Below are 15,506 nucleotides of genomic sequence, written 5' to 3'. Positions count from 1 at the left end.
CCAATGGGGCTAAATGGGCCCTTGTGACCTTCCTTGTGTTCTGATGGCGCTACAGAGTGAGAAGGTGGAACTGAAGTTGGATGGGATGTTTACTCCTTTGATGTTTGGGTTCGAAGGGCTCTTTAGTGCTAAGAGCTATTCATCAGATGCAATACTGATGAGAGTACGACAGAAGGAGACAACTGACTCCTGCTTCTCCAGATATGATACAGATCATCCACTAATAGGTGTTTGATTTATTGAAAACGTACTAAAAATAATTTAAATATAATTCATTTTTTATTAAAATGCCAAAGTTAGTTACTCCACAGAAACCCTCCTAGCACAGATAAATGGAAGCTTATATGTACATGGAAAGTCATTCCAAAGACTGCTACCTAGAAAAAAGAAAAAAATGTTTTTAATTTCTCACAAAGAAAAATATTGCATTGTATGGGAATTCACGCATCTTCTTTTTCTGAAATAACATATCCATTGTCATTAACACAGGATGCCATTGTAGTGCAAATCAGCTACTTAAAACATTCTGGTGCTTTTTATAGTTTAATTTATAGTGAAGTCAATGACAACTTTTTTGGACATACAGTACATTATATATAGAAATGTAATTATAGCCGATTCAGTACTCATTCAGTACATAATATATATAATTCAGAATATGTGAAATAAAGTTTTGCTCAGTGAAGCATTTGAGAAAGTATTCACAAAAATCAATGATCAATGGTTTTCTGGTTACAGCATCACAGAGTTTTTACCAGCATGATAGTTCAAAAATCATACACAGACTAAATGAAAAGGGAATTTGATCACCATTACTTGAAGGTGTATTATTAATATTGTTTCAGCAGATTCTATCAGGTATCAACTGTTCTCTGTATTACACACACAATAATGTGAAATGAATGCTTCTCTTCATTGTCTGAAATATCTGTCCTGAAAATTGAGGGTTAGGGTTCTGGTTTTCTGTCTACGGATATCCTTCAGGAATCCTATATCTTAACTGCAGGACAAAAGTAATTTGCCCATAAAATTGTGCTTTGTAGCTACAGACACCCTGCAGGAATCTTTGATTATAGTTTGGAATATTTATTTGTAATTGAAGAAGAAACAAGCTAAATACGTATCTAACAAAAAACAATGTAAAATATTACATGCTGGTTTGTTACCTTTCCAGTTGAGTTGCAAGCAGTGTTCCTGTTGGTAGTTCTTGGGCTCTCCAGTGGCCCAGAGTGTATAGTTCCATGGGGTCCCATCAGCCCAGGTCCACATCCCTTCCTATTGAACAAGATGTGAGACACAATTAAAACTGATGACTTTTAACATTCAAGTTTCAATTAAAAATATTCACGTTAACAATATATAGATACACTATAAAATAAAGGTGAATACTTTTTCAAAGTTCAATGAATGGATGGATGGATTGATAGATCTTGCTCATTTAAAGGTATCGAAGTAAAACTTAAATTTCATCCAGTCTTTTCATATTAGTGAGTTTGAACCTCATCCACTTCTCTGTTTCAGATAACTACAGCTATTTGCATTAAAAAATGTTTCCTTTTTTCTGTCCAAACTATGACCCTGTGTCCTGCTTTTTCTACACAGTGAGAAAGAGTGTCCTGAATTGAACCTAAACCAAAATCCCTTTCTTGTGTAGCTGTCTGCAGCTCGATATCACCCAATGAAATGTGAGCAGTATATGTTCCTATCACCTATGGATATCACTTTACACTTGACAACGTTAAATTTTATTTTTCACGCCTGCCAAATCCACATTGTGTTTGCATTTTTTGTATCATGTGTATATTGGATGGATCTATTATATTTCCTATAACAGAATCCAGACAATGTACTTAAAGCAGGAAAAACACTGGGCCTAAAAGATAACCTTGAGTATTTCTGTACCTTTCTGCAGTCCATGCCTCCCAGCCAGACTGACTGCTCCCTGTCGTCCTCACTTCTGATCAGGTTCAACAGGAAGGTGTTAACATGCTCATCAGGCATTGAGGGCAGAAGTGTCCTCAGCTGATGGCAGTGGTGCTTAGTGGACAGAAACAGAGACACAGTTATACCATCAGAAGTACTGAGAGTGGATAAAGATAAGACACTTACTTTGTGTTTAGTATAGCTTGTAGTTTACTATGACACACTAGTATGTCCACACACAGTATTACAAATTATATGGCCAGACTTTTATTTACTGCTTTTGCAAGGACTGCTGTGAGACAATGAGTTGTCTGGCTGGCATATGTTTAATAATGGCCACCTGACCATAACTGCTGTTGGTGGTTATTACTAAACCGAACCCTGATCTTTAACTTGCTAATGTCATCTGCACATCAGTGCCTGTGAATAGAGCTAGGCCTATGAACTGACTGTATACCTACTGAATATCTTCTTCAAATAAGTCTAAACATTTTTAACAACACATTTGTTTAGGGGATGTAAATTAAGACATTTTTTTCTAAAATAAGACATCTCAGATAATCCTTTATTTTATGTTTCTTTAATTCACAACTCAGTTCTAATAACCTATAATGCACCCATAGCATTTCAGCCCCAGCAGGTAATCTGTAGCCTTATTGTCTTTTCGCAGATCACTGGGATTGACTCCATTACAAATCAGCTCTTGACACCTCTCAGTAGTCTACTTGAATAATCACAGTAAACAAAAACAAAATCTGAAACTGCCTGGAACTTGGACAGTATTTACTGTTGCATCAGCCCATGTCATTCTTTCTGTAAAGAAATGGCAGAAGCCATTAAACTTCATCCAGCCTGTTGGACACGTGCACTTGCAGTTATATGTTCCTGAAACAGGAGACATGTCAGCTGATATCATTTTTCAGGTGAAGCATCCAACCAACAAGACCAATTTCTGTGTGGATGTAATCATTTTGCACAGTTTAAATATCAGTTTCTTATGTACAAACTGTAACAAACAGTTCTTTCCGGACCCTATTCAGACAACACAATCCGAAATAGTGAGGAAACACTGGGGAAAAAGTCATGCAGGAATACGAGGATGAAAACAGGGGGGGCGTGTCCATGCAGTGCTGGTGGTCCGGGGAGGTGTGGCCGAAGCAAACAATCCAACGAATAAGTCCAGGGGAGAATCCAAAAAACAAGCAAGAGTCCATGGCTGGGTAATCCATCAAAAACAAGGGACTTAAAACAGGTGCCGAGTCGGGACCGGCGGGGGGAACAGGAACAGGAGCAGGAAGCTAAAACCATAACGGAGCCAGGCACAACCAGGTCCCGGGCTCGCGCGATGTGGAAATCAGATGCAGAGCCTCGATTGGCGACTGCGTCTGGCTTTTAAAGGGACAGGAAGGAGACTGGAACAAGGGGCAGGTGCGGGGAATAAGACAAACAAGGAAGAGCCGGAGCGCCCTTAAGGAGGAGGGACTACAATCGTGACACAAACAGGTACAGAAGTCCATTTATTGCTTGTAAAAATGTATGAGACAGCCATGCCATACAGAAACTGGAGTAAAGTACCTATCCTCCCAATCAAACTGAATGAAAAATAAGTAGTTCAGCTGGGTAGCTGCGTCAGCATGCGTAAGCTGCAAAGGAACAAGTAATTGGTTTATTCCACGCTGAAAAGAGAAGAAAGAAAACACAACGTTTCAGCTGTGGAGCCTTGGCTCCACGGCCGAAACATTGTGTTTTCTTTCTTCTCTTTTCAGCATGGAATAAACCAATTACTTTGTCTTTAACTTTGCTATTGGATACATTTTTAAATACATTAGAATAAAAGGCCATAGTGACCTCACACTGTAAAACAACTTTTCATTACCCAATAAAATTGAAGAGAGACTGAGACACATATTTCACAAAGCAATAATTGTGAAGGGCAAGAAACTTAGATGAAAGAAATTTGTTCTAAATTACTTTTTTACTCAGGTGGGAATATCAGTGAACGAGTGTCACCACAGGTGCCTTACCTGTCACCACACTGAGAGTGAGTAAAGTGCACAGCAGAGCAGATAACAAACACTTCATGTTTCCAGTTTTCTAGAAGAACAAGAGTGGAGTGTGAGGTTAGTGTGAACAGGACTGAATGGAGGGGAAGTGTAGTATGATGTTGGTGTGCAGGGGGCTGAATGTTACTAGTGTTAGGTAACTGAGGGAGAGTCTGTGCAGGGCATTCACATAATGTCATTGAAGGCCCTGAAAAAAAAACATTTCACAAATATGTTGAATTTATTTGTTTTGAAGTATTCAGACTCATGAACACACTCTATCCTTGAAATACCTTTGGAAGCAATTACAATGCAAGTATTTTTGAATAATTCTCTAACTTTTTTTTTACACTGCCTTGGTGCCATTCTCAATACAATTTAAGCTAGGAGTTTGACTGTGCTACTTCATTGTGCTTTGTTCATGTATTTTCGATCCCTATCCTACTTTAAGGTTGAAAGCAGGCCTGCCTTAAAGATTTCCCAGTATTTTTCTTCATCTGTATTCCCATCATGATACTATGATGCCGCAGTAGTCTGCCCTGGTTTCAATTCCAGACATAAGGTGCTTTCGGTGTGGAGTTTGTATGTTCTCCCCGTGTTCATGTATTCCCTCCAGATGCTCTGGTTTCCTCCCACAGTCCAAGGACATATTGGTAAGCTAATTGGCTTCAAGGCAGATTGGCCCTGGTGTGAGTGTGTGTGTGTTTGTGTCTATATCTCTGCCCTGTGCTGGACGTGTCCATTGCTTGCTGTGAATAGTCCCTGCCTCCCGTATGACCCTGAGTTGGATGAAGCAGTTAGAAAATGGATGGATGTGTTCCCATCATGACAGCTGTCCAGTCCTTGCTGCTGTATAGCATTATGCTGCCAATGCCATGCTTGACAGCATGGCTTGCAGTACCACATATACATTGCTGGAATCTCTTTGTTGAAATTTAGATGAGTTTTTCACTCTGCCATAAAGTCTAGCTTTGTGAAGTGACTGGGATTTTGGTGACTCATGGACATTTTCTCCATCTAGGCCATTTAATTCTGAACACAAAGTCACTATTGACAATGGCTTCCCTAACCAGTTTGCTTCTTGCTCAGTTTGGAGAGACTGCCTGATCTAAGGACTGTCTGGGTGTCCTCCGCTTCTTTATGATGAACTTCACCATGCTCAAAGACATACTAATGATGTTTGAAATGCTTTTTTTACCCTTCTCCTTATTTGTGCCTTTATATAACTTCATATCTGAGTTGTTTTGAAAGATCCTTATTCTTCATGGTTGCATCTTTCCTTGAAATTCAATAACTGTCTAAGGGACCATATAGAGGTTGGTGTATTTATTTTAAAATCATGTGAACCACTATTAATCAACACAGGCGGAGGCCACTCAGCTAACTTTGTGGCTCATTAAGGTATTTTTGTACACCTAATTTAATGTAGGTCTTCCACGGCATAGGATTTGAATTCTTATGCAATCATAATATTAACATTTTTTCTTTCACATTATCTGTTTCTTCCTTTTCTTTTTTTTGTTTTAAATGTGTGGATGAGGTTAAACAAATATTAATCACAACTTCAAAGTGTTATGGCTGCTGAACATTAAAGCATCAAAATGTAAAAACTGTGCAGGTATATCTACTGTAATTGCAACATGTGCTAGGCTGGTACATGGGGAAACCCAGAGTCTTGCTTCATGTTTGTAGGAAATCACACTGCTTCCTGTAATGGGATAGATGTAACATGGCCAAAAAAAAAATTCAGTGACTGGCACCAATGTTTTTTGAAGATCACATAATATCTCTGTATATCACATCCCAGAACTATGCCATGAAAAGAATGGATTTCCTCAATCTAGGAGAAGTTTTATTCAAATATTTCAGATTTCCAGCAGTATGTTTTCTATTCATTTTTTAAAGGCTCAAATAATTTCAAAACTCAGTCCACTGACAGTGGATTATATAGTAGATCTAATAGATGATAACCAAAATGTGTATTAATGTCAGTCTAGAGAACATTTCAAGACAGAACAGAAATGGCAACAATGCAGTAAGAGCCAATGACTTAGGAAAGTCCATTTTCCACTTATGAGCTACAGTTCATAAAATACACTGAGAAATAGCCAATAGAGGATACCCAGATTTTTCTTTTTGGCCAAAGATCCTTCCCTTTTTTTTAGAAAATTAGTTGAAGATGATATTTCCTCTTACAGAATCTTATAATCTGACAACTCTTCTTATTTGTTCATTTTTTAAAAAAGAACCTTGTGCTATGCTCTAGCGAGAGAAATGACTTCATCATAAGGTGTTCACCAAGTTTGGTTAATCATTCTTATTTATAGTAATAGAGAATATTTAACTTGTTAAACTGTTAGTAAAATGGATTAAAACACACGGACCTTCTTCGTCATCTGTAATAACAAGATTATTAATTCTGTGAGCCTTCATGCTATGCAGGCAGTAAGGAAAGGAGTCCCAGCATCCTTCCTAGCTGTTGTTCAACTTTACTGAAACCCAATGCTAACTGCTGATAGCTGCCATTTATTAAATTTGTTAGTTAAATAAATTAATAAAAGATATTCAATGTATACATTATAAAATCAATCTTTATTCAGATGGTAGATGGTTATTTTCTAAAAACAATAACAACTCTACTAACGGCTCTAACTTCAGATTCAGCAGAATATTGATAGCAGTACAGATACATTGTAACCCGGTCATGTTAGATTTCAGAGGTTAGCAATTCTGGGTCTGGTCAACCTTGGAATAGGAAATGTCTAAAGTAAACCAGGTTTGGTCTTCCAGTAGATGGCAGTATTCACTCAGCACCTCAGTTTCCAAAACCAATATTAAAGTATGGGGACACTGTTGTAACAGATGATAAGGCAAACCTTTTTAACCCAGCCCTCACATGGAACCCAAAGTCAATGTCCCCCTGGAATGGTTGAAGCCTTTACTAATCTTGTAATAAACCTGAATTATGTTGGCAGGTCCTTGGACATCAAGTCTGAACCTTCTGATTGTTTATATGTATTATTCAGTACACACATAAGAAATAAATAACCTGAAAAAAACAGGAAAAAAACAACACATGCATTTTATGTTCATTGTTCATTATATTCTTTGTTCAAAAGATAATTTCTCAAGTTGTAGCACACCAAGGACATACATTTCTCTTTTCAGGTCTTCTCTAATATGTCTATTTTTGAATAAAATCGATTTTATTGATTTATTGAATAAAATTGATTGAACAAATATATTTTTAAAAAACCTGCATATAAAGTCAATATCTGGAATGGTGTTCTTTGCCTTCCAAAAATGTAAAATAAATAATATGAGAGTAATTGTAGAAACCAAGAGATTCGAGCCTGAAGTGTTCGTTCATCCAACCAGGCTTTATTGTATGCATACAAGGAACCACAATAAGGACCATAATAGGTTTAGTATCTATCGTAGCTCAAAGTGGATATGGCTCTACACAGCTTATATATACGTTTCTCTACACCCTCCCCCTCCTGTCTTTGAGGTAGCTTTCTCACGACACTCCGGGACTCAAAAGCACTTAAACATCCTTTCTCATCAGGAGTTTAGTGTAAACATTCACCATTTGGGGTTTAGTACGGGGGGGGGGGAGCATCTGTGCTTAAACAGGTGTGACGGTCAGAGTTCAGCATGTGAATTCAGCAGGAGTTCACAGCTGCTACCACTATATGGGTAAAGAGTAACACACAGATTCTGCTAGCAGGCTCCATCAGTAATGAAAACATTAATTTATTATTTTTAATATTGCATTGACTACTGGCAGATCTAGAAAGGCTCTTTATGATGTTTATGGAGAAAATGTGTTTTTAGGCACACCAGAAGTGGAATAAGATGCTATGTGATCTTCACTTCATTGATGGGCAGAAATAAAAAAAACAAAGGGACAACTAAGAACCTCCCCTAAGACTTGGAATGGTCAGAATTCACTGAACGGTGGCTACTTCTAGCTATTATGTCAGCTATTCCATAGGTAGTCAGTCAATATACAAAGGAACCCTATTGTTTTGAAGTCAGCCATTTTCATTTCCCACTACATGTGCTTCAATGCCTCTTTTTATATGGTTGTTAAATCCCGGCTATAGATTTGTCAGTGCAAGAGTGGCGAATAGCCCAAACAGGCCTGACTGATAGGGATGCTATCAGCTGGTCAGCAGAAAAGAAATGAGGATGTACGTCGATTTTAGGATCCTAAGATCCTAGAATCATAACTGCATCCCTGTTGAAAAGATGCATATTGGTCAGAAAAGGAGAGTCCTGGGTAAAGAAAGAAACATAATGGCAAATGGGTAGAGAAGAGCAGCCCTGAGGAGTGCCAGGGGTGCAGGTTGGCAAGCTGGAGGGTTGACGTGCCAAACAAAGGAACAAAACAGTGAAGAATAACTGACCCAGACAGCCCAAAAAGTGAAAAAGAGGAAGGTGCCCCAAACATAAAGAGAAAAGCCCTGGGGTCCTAGACAAGAGAAGCTGCCTCCAGGACCAGAATGGAACTGCAAGAAAGGAGGCCAGCAGGAAGAGTCCAGGGTTCCAGGCAAGAAGTCAGTAACTGGCATGCAAATTGGAGTGCACGGTGGTGTGCAGACAGGAAATTGAGGCTGCTCCACATAGTCCTTCGGTCAGAAAAGGGAGCCTTAGGTATGGAGAAACCAAATGACGAGCCTCTTAAAAAGCAAAGTGCTGTCAAAATCGCTGCCGGTAAACCAAACAGTCTGGCAGTCAGAGACTCAGGTAAGGGAGAAACCATATAGTGAGCCTCCTGAGAAAGGAGACCAAACAAGTTTGCAAGGAAGGCTTCAAGCTGGAAACTGAGGAGTGCAGGCTTGAGGTAAAAAGCTGCTGTACAGCTCAATGGTCAGAAAAAAAAGGAAGCCTCTTATGGAGAAACTGAATAGGAAGCAGCCTGAAAAAGAGTGGATTTGCAGGGAAGGTTTGAGGCTACAACTTGTCATGACCGCCAGCCAACTGAGATCAACACACAAAAGAGCTAACTAGTCCCAGCAGCAGGTTAATAATAGCAAGCACCGCTATTTGCAGTGCTATTTAAACCATCAAAACCTGCTTCTTGCTGCTCGGTATTGTTTCCTGTCTTAGAGAGCTCCTACCTTGCATTGCTTGAAACCCTCTAGCGATATTTCTTTTGGCTTTTGAACTTCCTTTTGCCTTTCGACCACAGATTTGCTTTACGTTTTGGATTGGATGCCTGTTTCAGTACCTCTCGGCTTTTGAACTACCTTTCGCCTTTTGACTACGAACCTGCCTAACGTCTTGGATTGGACACCTGCTTCAGGATCTATATTCTCCTTCGTCTGCATAGGAACAACATATCTCAACACTTGGATTCCTCACAGAATACCGAGCCAGCAAGATGGATCCCAAGGATGTTCAATCTTTTTGCTCTCTCTTCAATCACCATTTCCAAGCCCTCACCCAGCTCCACGCTTCACTCCTGCATCTCACTAATCACGTCGCCTGGCTTTCGTCTCCCCCCGTCACTCCGGCTCCGCACCGACTCCTGCAACTCCTTCTGCCCAAACACCTGCTCCGTTCCCCTCGGTCCTGCCCACCACTCCCCCAACCTTACCGTTTGTTCTTCCGGAAAAATATGACAGCAATCCTGCAGGCTGCAGAGGCTTTATTGCTCAATGCTTCTTGGCTTTCCAGCTGCATCCAGAGCAACTTCCTACTCCCCGGGAGCAGATCGAACTTGCCTTTTCCTTGCTCACAGGCAAAGCATTGGATTGGGCAGCGGTGTTGCTGGCTAGAAGAGATTCGCAGTTCTCCTATTTTCAACTTTTTGTGGACCAACTCCAGGTGTGTTTTTCTCAAACCAAGCCGGACCTGACTCACCTTCGGCTGTCCTCGCTTCACCAGGGCAACAGACCACTGCAAGGTTATGTGGCAGAATTCCAAACCCTTGCCACAGAGTCTGCCTGGAACCCCGAAGCCCTGGTTTGCCTCTTCAGTAAGGGTCTCTCGGAGGAACTGAAGGACCAACTGGTGCTCATGCCACAACACACCCGGTCTCTTGAGGTGGCGATCACTCAAGTGGTTGAACTGGACACTCGCATTAAGCTTCAGAAAACAGAGAGACACCCAGGAAGCAGACCTGTCCTGATGGCCCTCTCCCTTTGGTGTCTGCTCTGCCACATGCACCCCTTTCCTCGGAGGAAAAGGAAAGGCGCCGTTGGGAGGGATGGCGTCAGTACTGTGCTGCTTCGGATCACCTTCTCCCTGCTTGTCCTTCGAGACCCCCGCACCCATCTTGAGCCCTCCCACAGCCTACCGTTAGAGTCAGTAGTGTTGTTTTTTCACAATCCTCTTCTGGGTCTTTATTACCGGCGGAGATTGCATGGACTGATATGCACCTTCCCCTTTCAGTTTTTGTTGACTCAGGGGCAGCGAGGAACTTTGTAGACGCCACATTTGCGAAAAAGTGGAACATTCCTCTGGCTCCCGTCTCACCCCCCCCGTCTGCATCCAAACATTGGATGGATCACTGCTCGCTCCTGGATGGATTACTTGGCAAACCATCCCACTCTCTCTTACGGTGGGTGCCACACACATCGAGATCATTTCACTCCTTCTTCTGGATTCACCTGCCTAGTGGTGATCCTTTCAAAGTACTTCCTGTAACCTGTAACTACACCATCATTGCAGTTGTGACATCATCAGTCAACTCCTGACATATCAGCAACTAGATCTACAGTTTAATACCAAAGAAGTTCTGACCTCGAGAGCTTGCAAAACTTCGGTTTGCTTCGGCTCATGTTTGCATTCGCTTTCTAGTGTTTGTGTTTGTTCGTTGTTAGCTTCGGCTTCGTTTGTTTGATGGTTGGTTGGTTTTGATTACCTATGTTTTGTTATTACCTCGCCTTGTTACTTTCCTTTTTACTTTGCTTGTGCTCATTTGTTACCCTATTCCTTGCTTGTGTATTTTCTTCAGTTTTACCCGTTTTCCCATAATTGTGCAACTGGTTCACTTGTGTCGTGTTATTGTGAACTGTGAACTTGTTGTACACCAGGGGAAAACGTATAGGTAAAGTGGTCGGGTTACATTGTGCACTCGTAGGGCTGTTTTCTGTCTAGACACACTAGATTAGGGGCGTGTGCCACTCGTGTGTTTTGATTCTGGTCTGTTCAGTGTAGGGAAGTTAGGAAGCTTGAAGACGCAGAAGACCCTTTTGATTTTTGTTTGTTTGGGTTAGTTAGGATAGACCTCACCGTATTAGCCAGATCCGTTTGGGTTTATTATTTTCTTTCCTTTGGCACCGCTCAAGTTCCTTTTCCCTGTGATACTATGTCCTGTATACGTAACAGTCACTTATTCACTTTCTTAAAAATAAATGACTTTTGCACCAAACTTGTTCTCACGCTTCCCTCACCGGAATCCACCTGCATCCAAACCCATCCGAAATGTTACATCCCTTTACTCCTAGACAACTGGGGTCATAACAAGCACAATATTCAAAGCAAAACTAAAAATGAATATGTTTATTGCATAAGTATTCTGCCCCTCAGTCAGTAGTTGGTGCAAGCACCTCTGACTGCAACTACAGCTTTGAGTCTTTCTGGTTAAGTCTCTATCAACTTTGCACACCCAGGGCTATGCCACAGCTGCTGTTAAAGGAGAGTGGCAAGTTCTTACCAATTTGAAAATAACTCATACTGAGGTGACACGGTGGTTGGCATTGCTACCTCACAGTGCTGGGGCCCTGGGTTCAATTTCAGGGGTGTTGACTGCATGGAGTTTGCAAGTTCTCCCTGCTTTTGCGTGGGTGCGTGTGTGTGCCTGTGTAACCTGCGAATGACTGGCACCCCTTCCAGGGTGTATCCCCCCTCATGCCAACTGCTTTCTGGATTAGGCTCCCTTGAAACTCTGTAGTAGATAAAGCAGTTCGGAAAAAGGATGATTGATACCAAGGCTTTAGAGGGTCTAGTACAGTTATAAAGAAACCACTGGGTGTTTCCACAGTCCTAGTCCTGTTCATACTCCAAGCCATATTATCATAGAAAGACTGGGAAATGTGTTAATAGCTAACGAAGATAAGGTTAAATCTAAGGTTTCAGAAGGCTGGGTAACTTGTCCTGGAAAATGCATGCTCTGGGACAGGGTTAGAGACTTGACGTAAAGTCACCAGAGCTGTGTAGCGACAGGGCCATAGAAAGAAACCCAGCCACAGGCCACCAAAAAAAAGGTGCAAAAACTGGCTTTAAGATAAGCAGGCACTCCATTACACTACATATTGAAAAATCACAAACTTAACCTCATGTTGCCAAACCACATCAGTGTAAAAGAATCCCCAAAATCTTAACAGGTCCCGTTACCAGTGTAGAGGTTTGATGGGTTTACTGAGACAATTATTAATTGTAGCAGTAATCACAAGGTGGTACGTTGTAGCTTTTAGAAAATCAATCTTCAGAACAACTAACAACGCACACACACGGGTTCAATACACGAGATACATTTATTAATATAAATTGTGCACCAAACATATACTAGTCTGCCTGGATGCAAGCGGTAGACCTTACTGTGAGGGTTATCAATATAACAAGGTATATAATCTCGAAGAGATGCAAACACAAAAAGATACACAACAGAGTTACCAAACCGCTAATCAGTGTTATTACCCACTGTTACTCTAAACTCGGAAGTAAATACATTACTCATGAATTAAATTGATAACAACTTGTGTTGAGATACAATTGAATTCTCGAGATGCAATGTAGAACATGGGGTTTACTTATCCACTGTGTATGGATTTGGGATTTCCCGGCACGAACACCAAACCAGCTGACAGGCTCTGTTGCAGCCTCTGTTCCAGCGGTTGTCCAATGGGCATTGTCCCGGCGGCCTCTGGCTACCGGCCAGCCAGTCGAGGTGCAGCTCGGAGTAGGACGGGCGGAGGAATCGAACTGCGGCGCGCAGGGCAGTTGTTGCTCCGAGGGGATCTACCAGCAGTCCGGCTGGCTAGTAGAAAGTCTCTATGCACAGAGTGTGACCGCGGGTCCTCGCAAGTCACTCTTTTGCCCGGGAAGAAGCTGGTTCGTTCCCGGTCCAGCGCTGCTTCTGAATAAGCTATTCAGGTTGTCGACGAGGTTCCAACTGTAGGCTGCCGTTGATCAAGCGGAGCATTCACATTGGTAGAATTCTGAGTATGTACGGGATCCTCAGCCTCGCGCTTAGAGCAAAGTCCAAGTCCCAGTGCAGACAACAGCATTTGTCACGTGATTGTCTCTGAGGATACGCGAAAATGGCCAAGGAGAGCCCCGATCTGAGCTTGCGCTCCCTTTTTGACCAAGACACAGATGTGTGTTGATTGGTTGAGAGTTTTGCGGGCATTGGAGACCCACGTGGTGTTACCACGCCCTGCCAGTCCCTGATTGGTTGATCAAGGTGAGATATGACTCACTTACTCCTGAAACTTAGGAATGCAGTCCAGATGTCCATTTGGCACTCCCTAGACAGATAGGCGCCACTGGATGACCATTGATCATGATAGCCAGGCTTAGCTAAGTGCATCCTCGTTTGGGAGCTGTCCCTTATCAAAAGAAAACATCTTAAATCAGCCTGCATGAATACTTTCTCTGTGGCTGCACCACAGAGATGGAGAGTGAGATGGGGCCTCATTTAGGAAAGCACAGCAACGCTTAATTCTGTCTTATTAACAAGCATTGCTGCTACACCAGCAATAACCCACCCACCACCTCCATCCTGTTTTTTCCATACGCCAAAGTACTTTTCAGTACACTTAGACATGTTCAAATGTGCCCCAGTACCAGCAGAAAACTTACCAGCGATATGCAACTCCCTACCCAAACTCCTATCAGAACACAAAAACAGTAAAATAGGCTGCAACCTCCACATTAAAACCACCATTACCTGGCACAATCATTCTATCTACTGCCAGATACCCCCTAATTCTACTTAAAAAGGGTTCCATATACAGATGCAGCCATTCAAAATGCACAGTACAAACCCGCGGTACGGTAAACTACCCACAAGCCACCGCAGGGCACCGCGGTAAGTGATTGGCTGGCCAAAATGACCGACAGGGGCACTCGTGGTGCATTGGTTGGTAGTGAAAAACATTTTAATCCGCTTAGATTTGAATATTTATATGGAATTTTACCACTAAAGGGAAATTTTAGTAGCTGAGCATAAAAAGAAGAGGAGCATAACACATCTGAAGGTCATAAACGATATTAATTTAGGAACATAAACATTACTGTATGTACGTAAACTGTACTGTGTATGGCTGGTCTTGGTAGTTTAAAGAAAAAATACACACCAATCTTCCATTTCTCCCTAAACATTTTAAGCATGAAAGTTTTATGAAACGGTACCCAAATATGCGATTGCTGTATAGAATGAATTTTAATTTACCACTAACCACTAAGCCACTAACTAGCAAAGAGAGGACATTAGCTAGCCAATATGATAAAGAAATAAATGATTATTTTGTTTATTTCTTTTGCACATTTATTTGAACATTTCCATCGATTGTACAAGCACTTGGAAACTGTCCAATCCCTAGTTCATCAGGCATTTTCTTTTACGCTGCGGGCATTCTCCCGGTCTGGCGCCGGTCTGTGTCTTCTAGGATATAATGCCAGCGAACTCTTGTTTTTATGTCCACTATAACAGACAATCTCCTTTGCTTTTAACCGAGCGTTTAATAATTTCCTAAAATGAAAATGATTTACTTTATTTCCCTCACGGGATCAATACAAGTATCTATCATCTATCTACATAAACTATCGGACAGAATTCTGGGGTCTCCCCATACCAGAGATTATGGTAGGGCTTCAGAATGGTGATTGGCTGACACCATCTGACACCCCTCTGATTGGAGAAAAAAGATGTGCTGGTTTGCTATACACACTGTACCAGGAAGAGGATTTCTTTCTATTCAAAACGTGTATTTTAAAAGTTTAATTAAGAAGTAAAAACCTTACAGCGTACACAGATTTCTAAACTGATCAGGATCGTTATCTTTGTCTTATGCATAATAATGTTCACCACTCTGTCCAGCAAATTAATAATAAACTTTATTTTATATAGCGTTTTAAACGAATAAGTAATTAGATTGCTCATAAACCTAATCACTTATTCTACATAAACACAGCGTAATTGCTCTCTGAAAATGCTTTTTCTTTTTATTTAGGCTCAGATTATTTATGCAATCTTTTAGGCTAAGATTTATTTATGCAATCTTAGGCATAGATTGTATTATTAATAACCATAATAACGACCAACCAACAAAAACAACCATATAAACATAATACCAACCAAAAACATAGATAACAACCACAATACAAAATCAAACCATTAAACTCTCTCAAATTCCTCCAATTATCATAATCCCACCCTTTATGCAAAACCAAACCCTCCTCCCATCCCAGATTATCCTCTTTATTATAAACTATATTATATAGTTTATTATAATTTACTTTATATTACTTTATATTACTTTATTATAAACCATTTAGGGCTAGAAAATGTTCATTGTCTTCAAC

General features: G+C 40.9%; 1 protein-coding gene across 1 annotated transcript; it reads right to left on the bottom strand.

Moving 5' to 3' along the window:
- Positions 1-300: 300 nt before the first annotated feature.
- LOC148818162 (galactose-specific lectin nattectin-like) lies at positions 301-4,005 on the bottom strand. The gene is made up of 5 exons (XM_088937254.1): positions 3,948-4,005; positions 2,711-2,808; positions 1,903-2,037; positions 1,167-1,275; positions 301-377 (listed from the first exon to the last, which is right to left on the bottom strand). The coding sequence occupies exons 1-5, from the start codon at positions 4,003-4,005 to the stop codon at positions 301-303; spliced, it is 477 nt and encodes a 158-aa protein (XP_088793380.1).
- Positions 4,006-15,506: the final 11,501 nt, after the last annotated feature.

This window comes from Atractosteus spatula, chromosome 19 (genome assembly GCF_055471065.1).
Source record: "Atractosteus spatula isolate fAtrSpa1 chromosome 19, fAtrSpa1.hap1, whole genome shotgun sequence".
NCBI classification, from domain to species: Eukaryota; Metazoa; Chordata; class Actinopteri; order Semionotiformes; family Lepisosteidae; genus Atractosteus; species Atractosteus spatula.
Note: the sequence above shows the minus strand (reverse complement) of the source record. Positions and strands in the feature narration are given on the sequence as shown.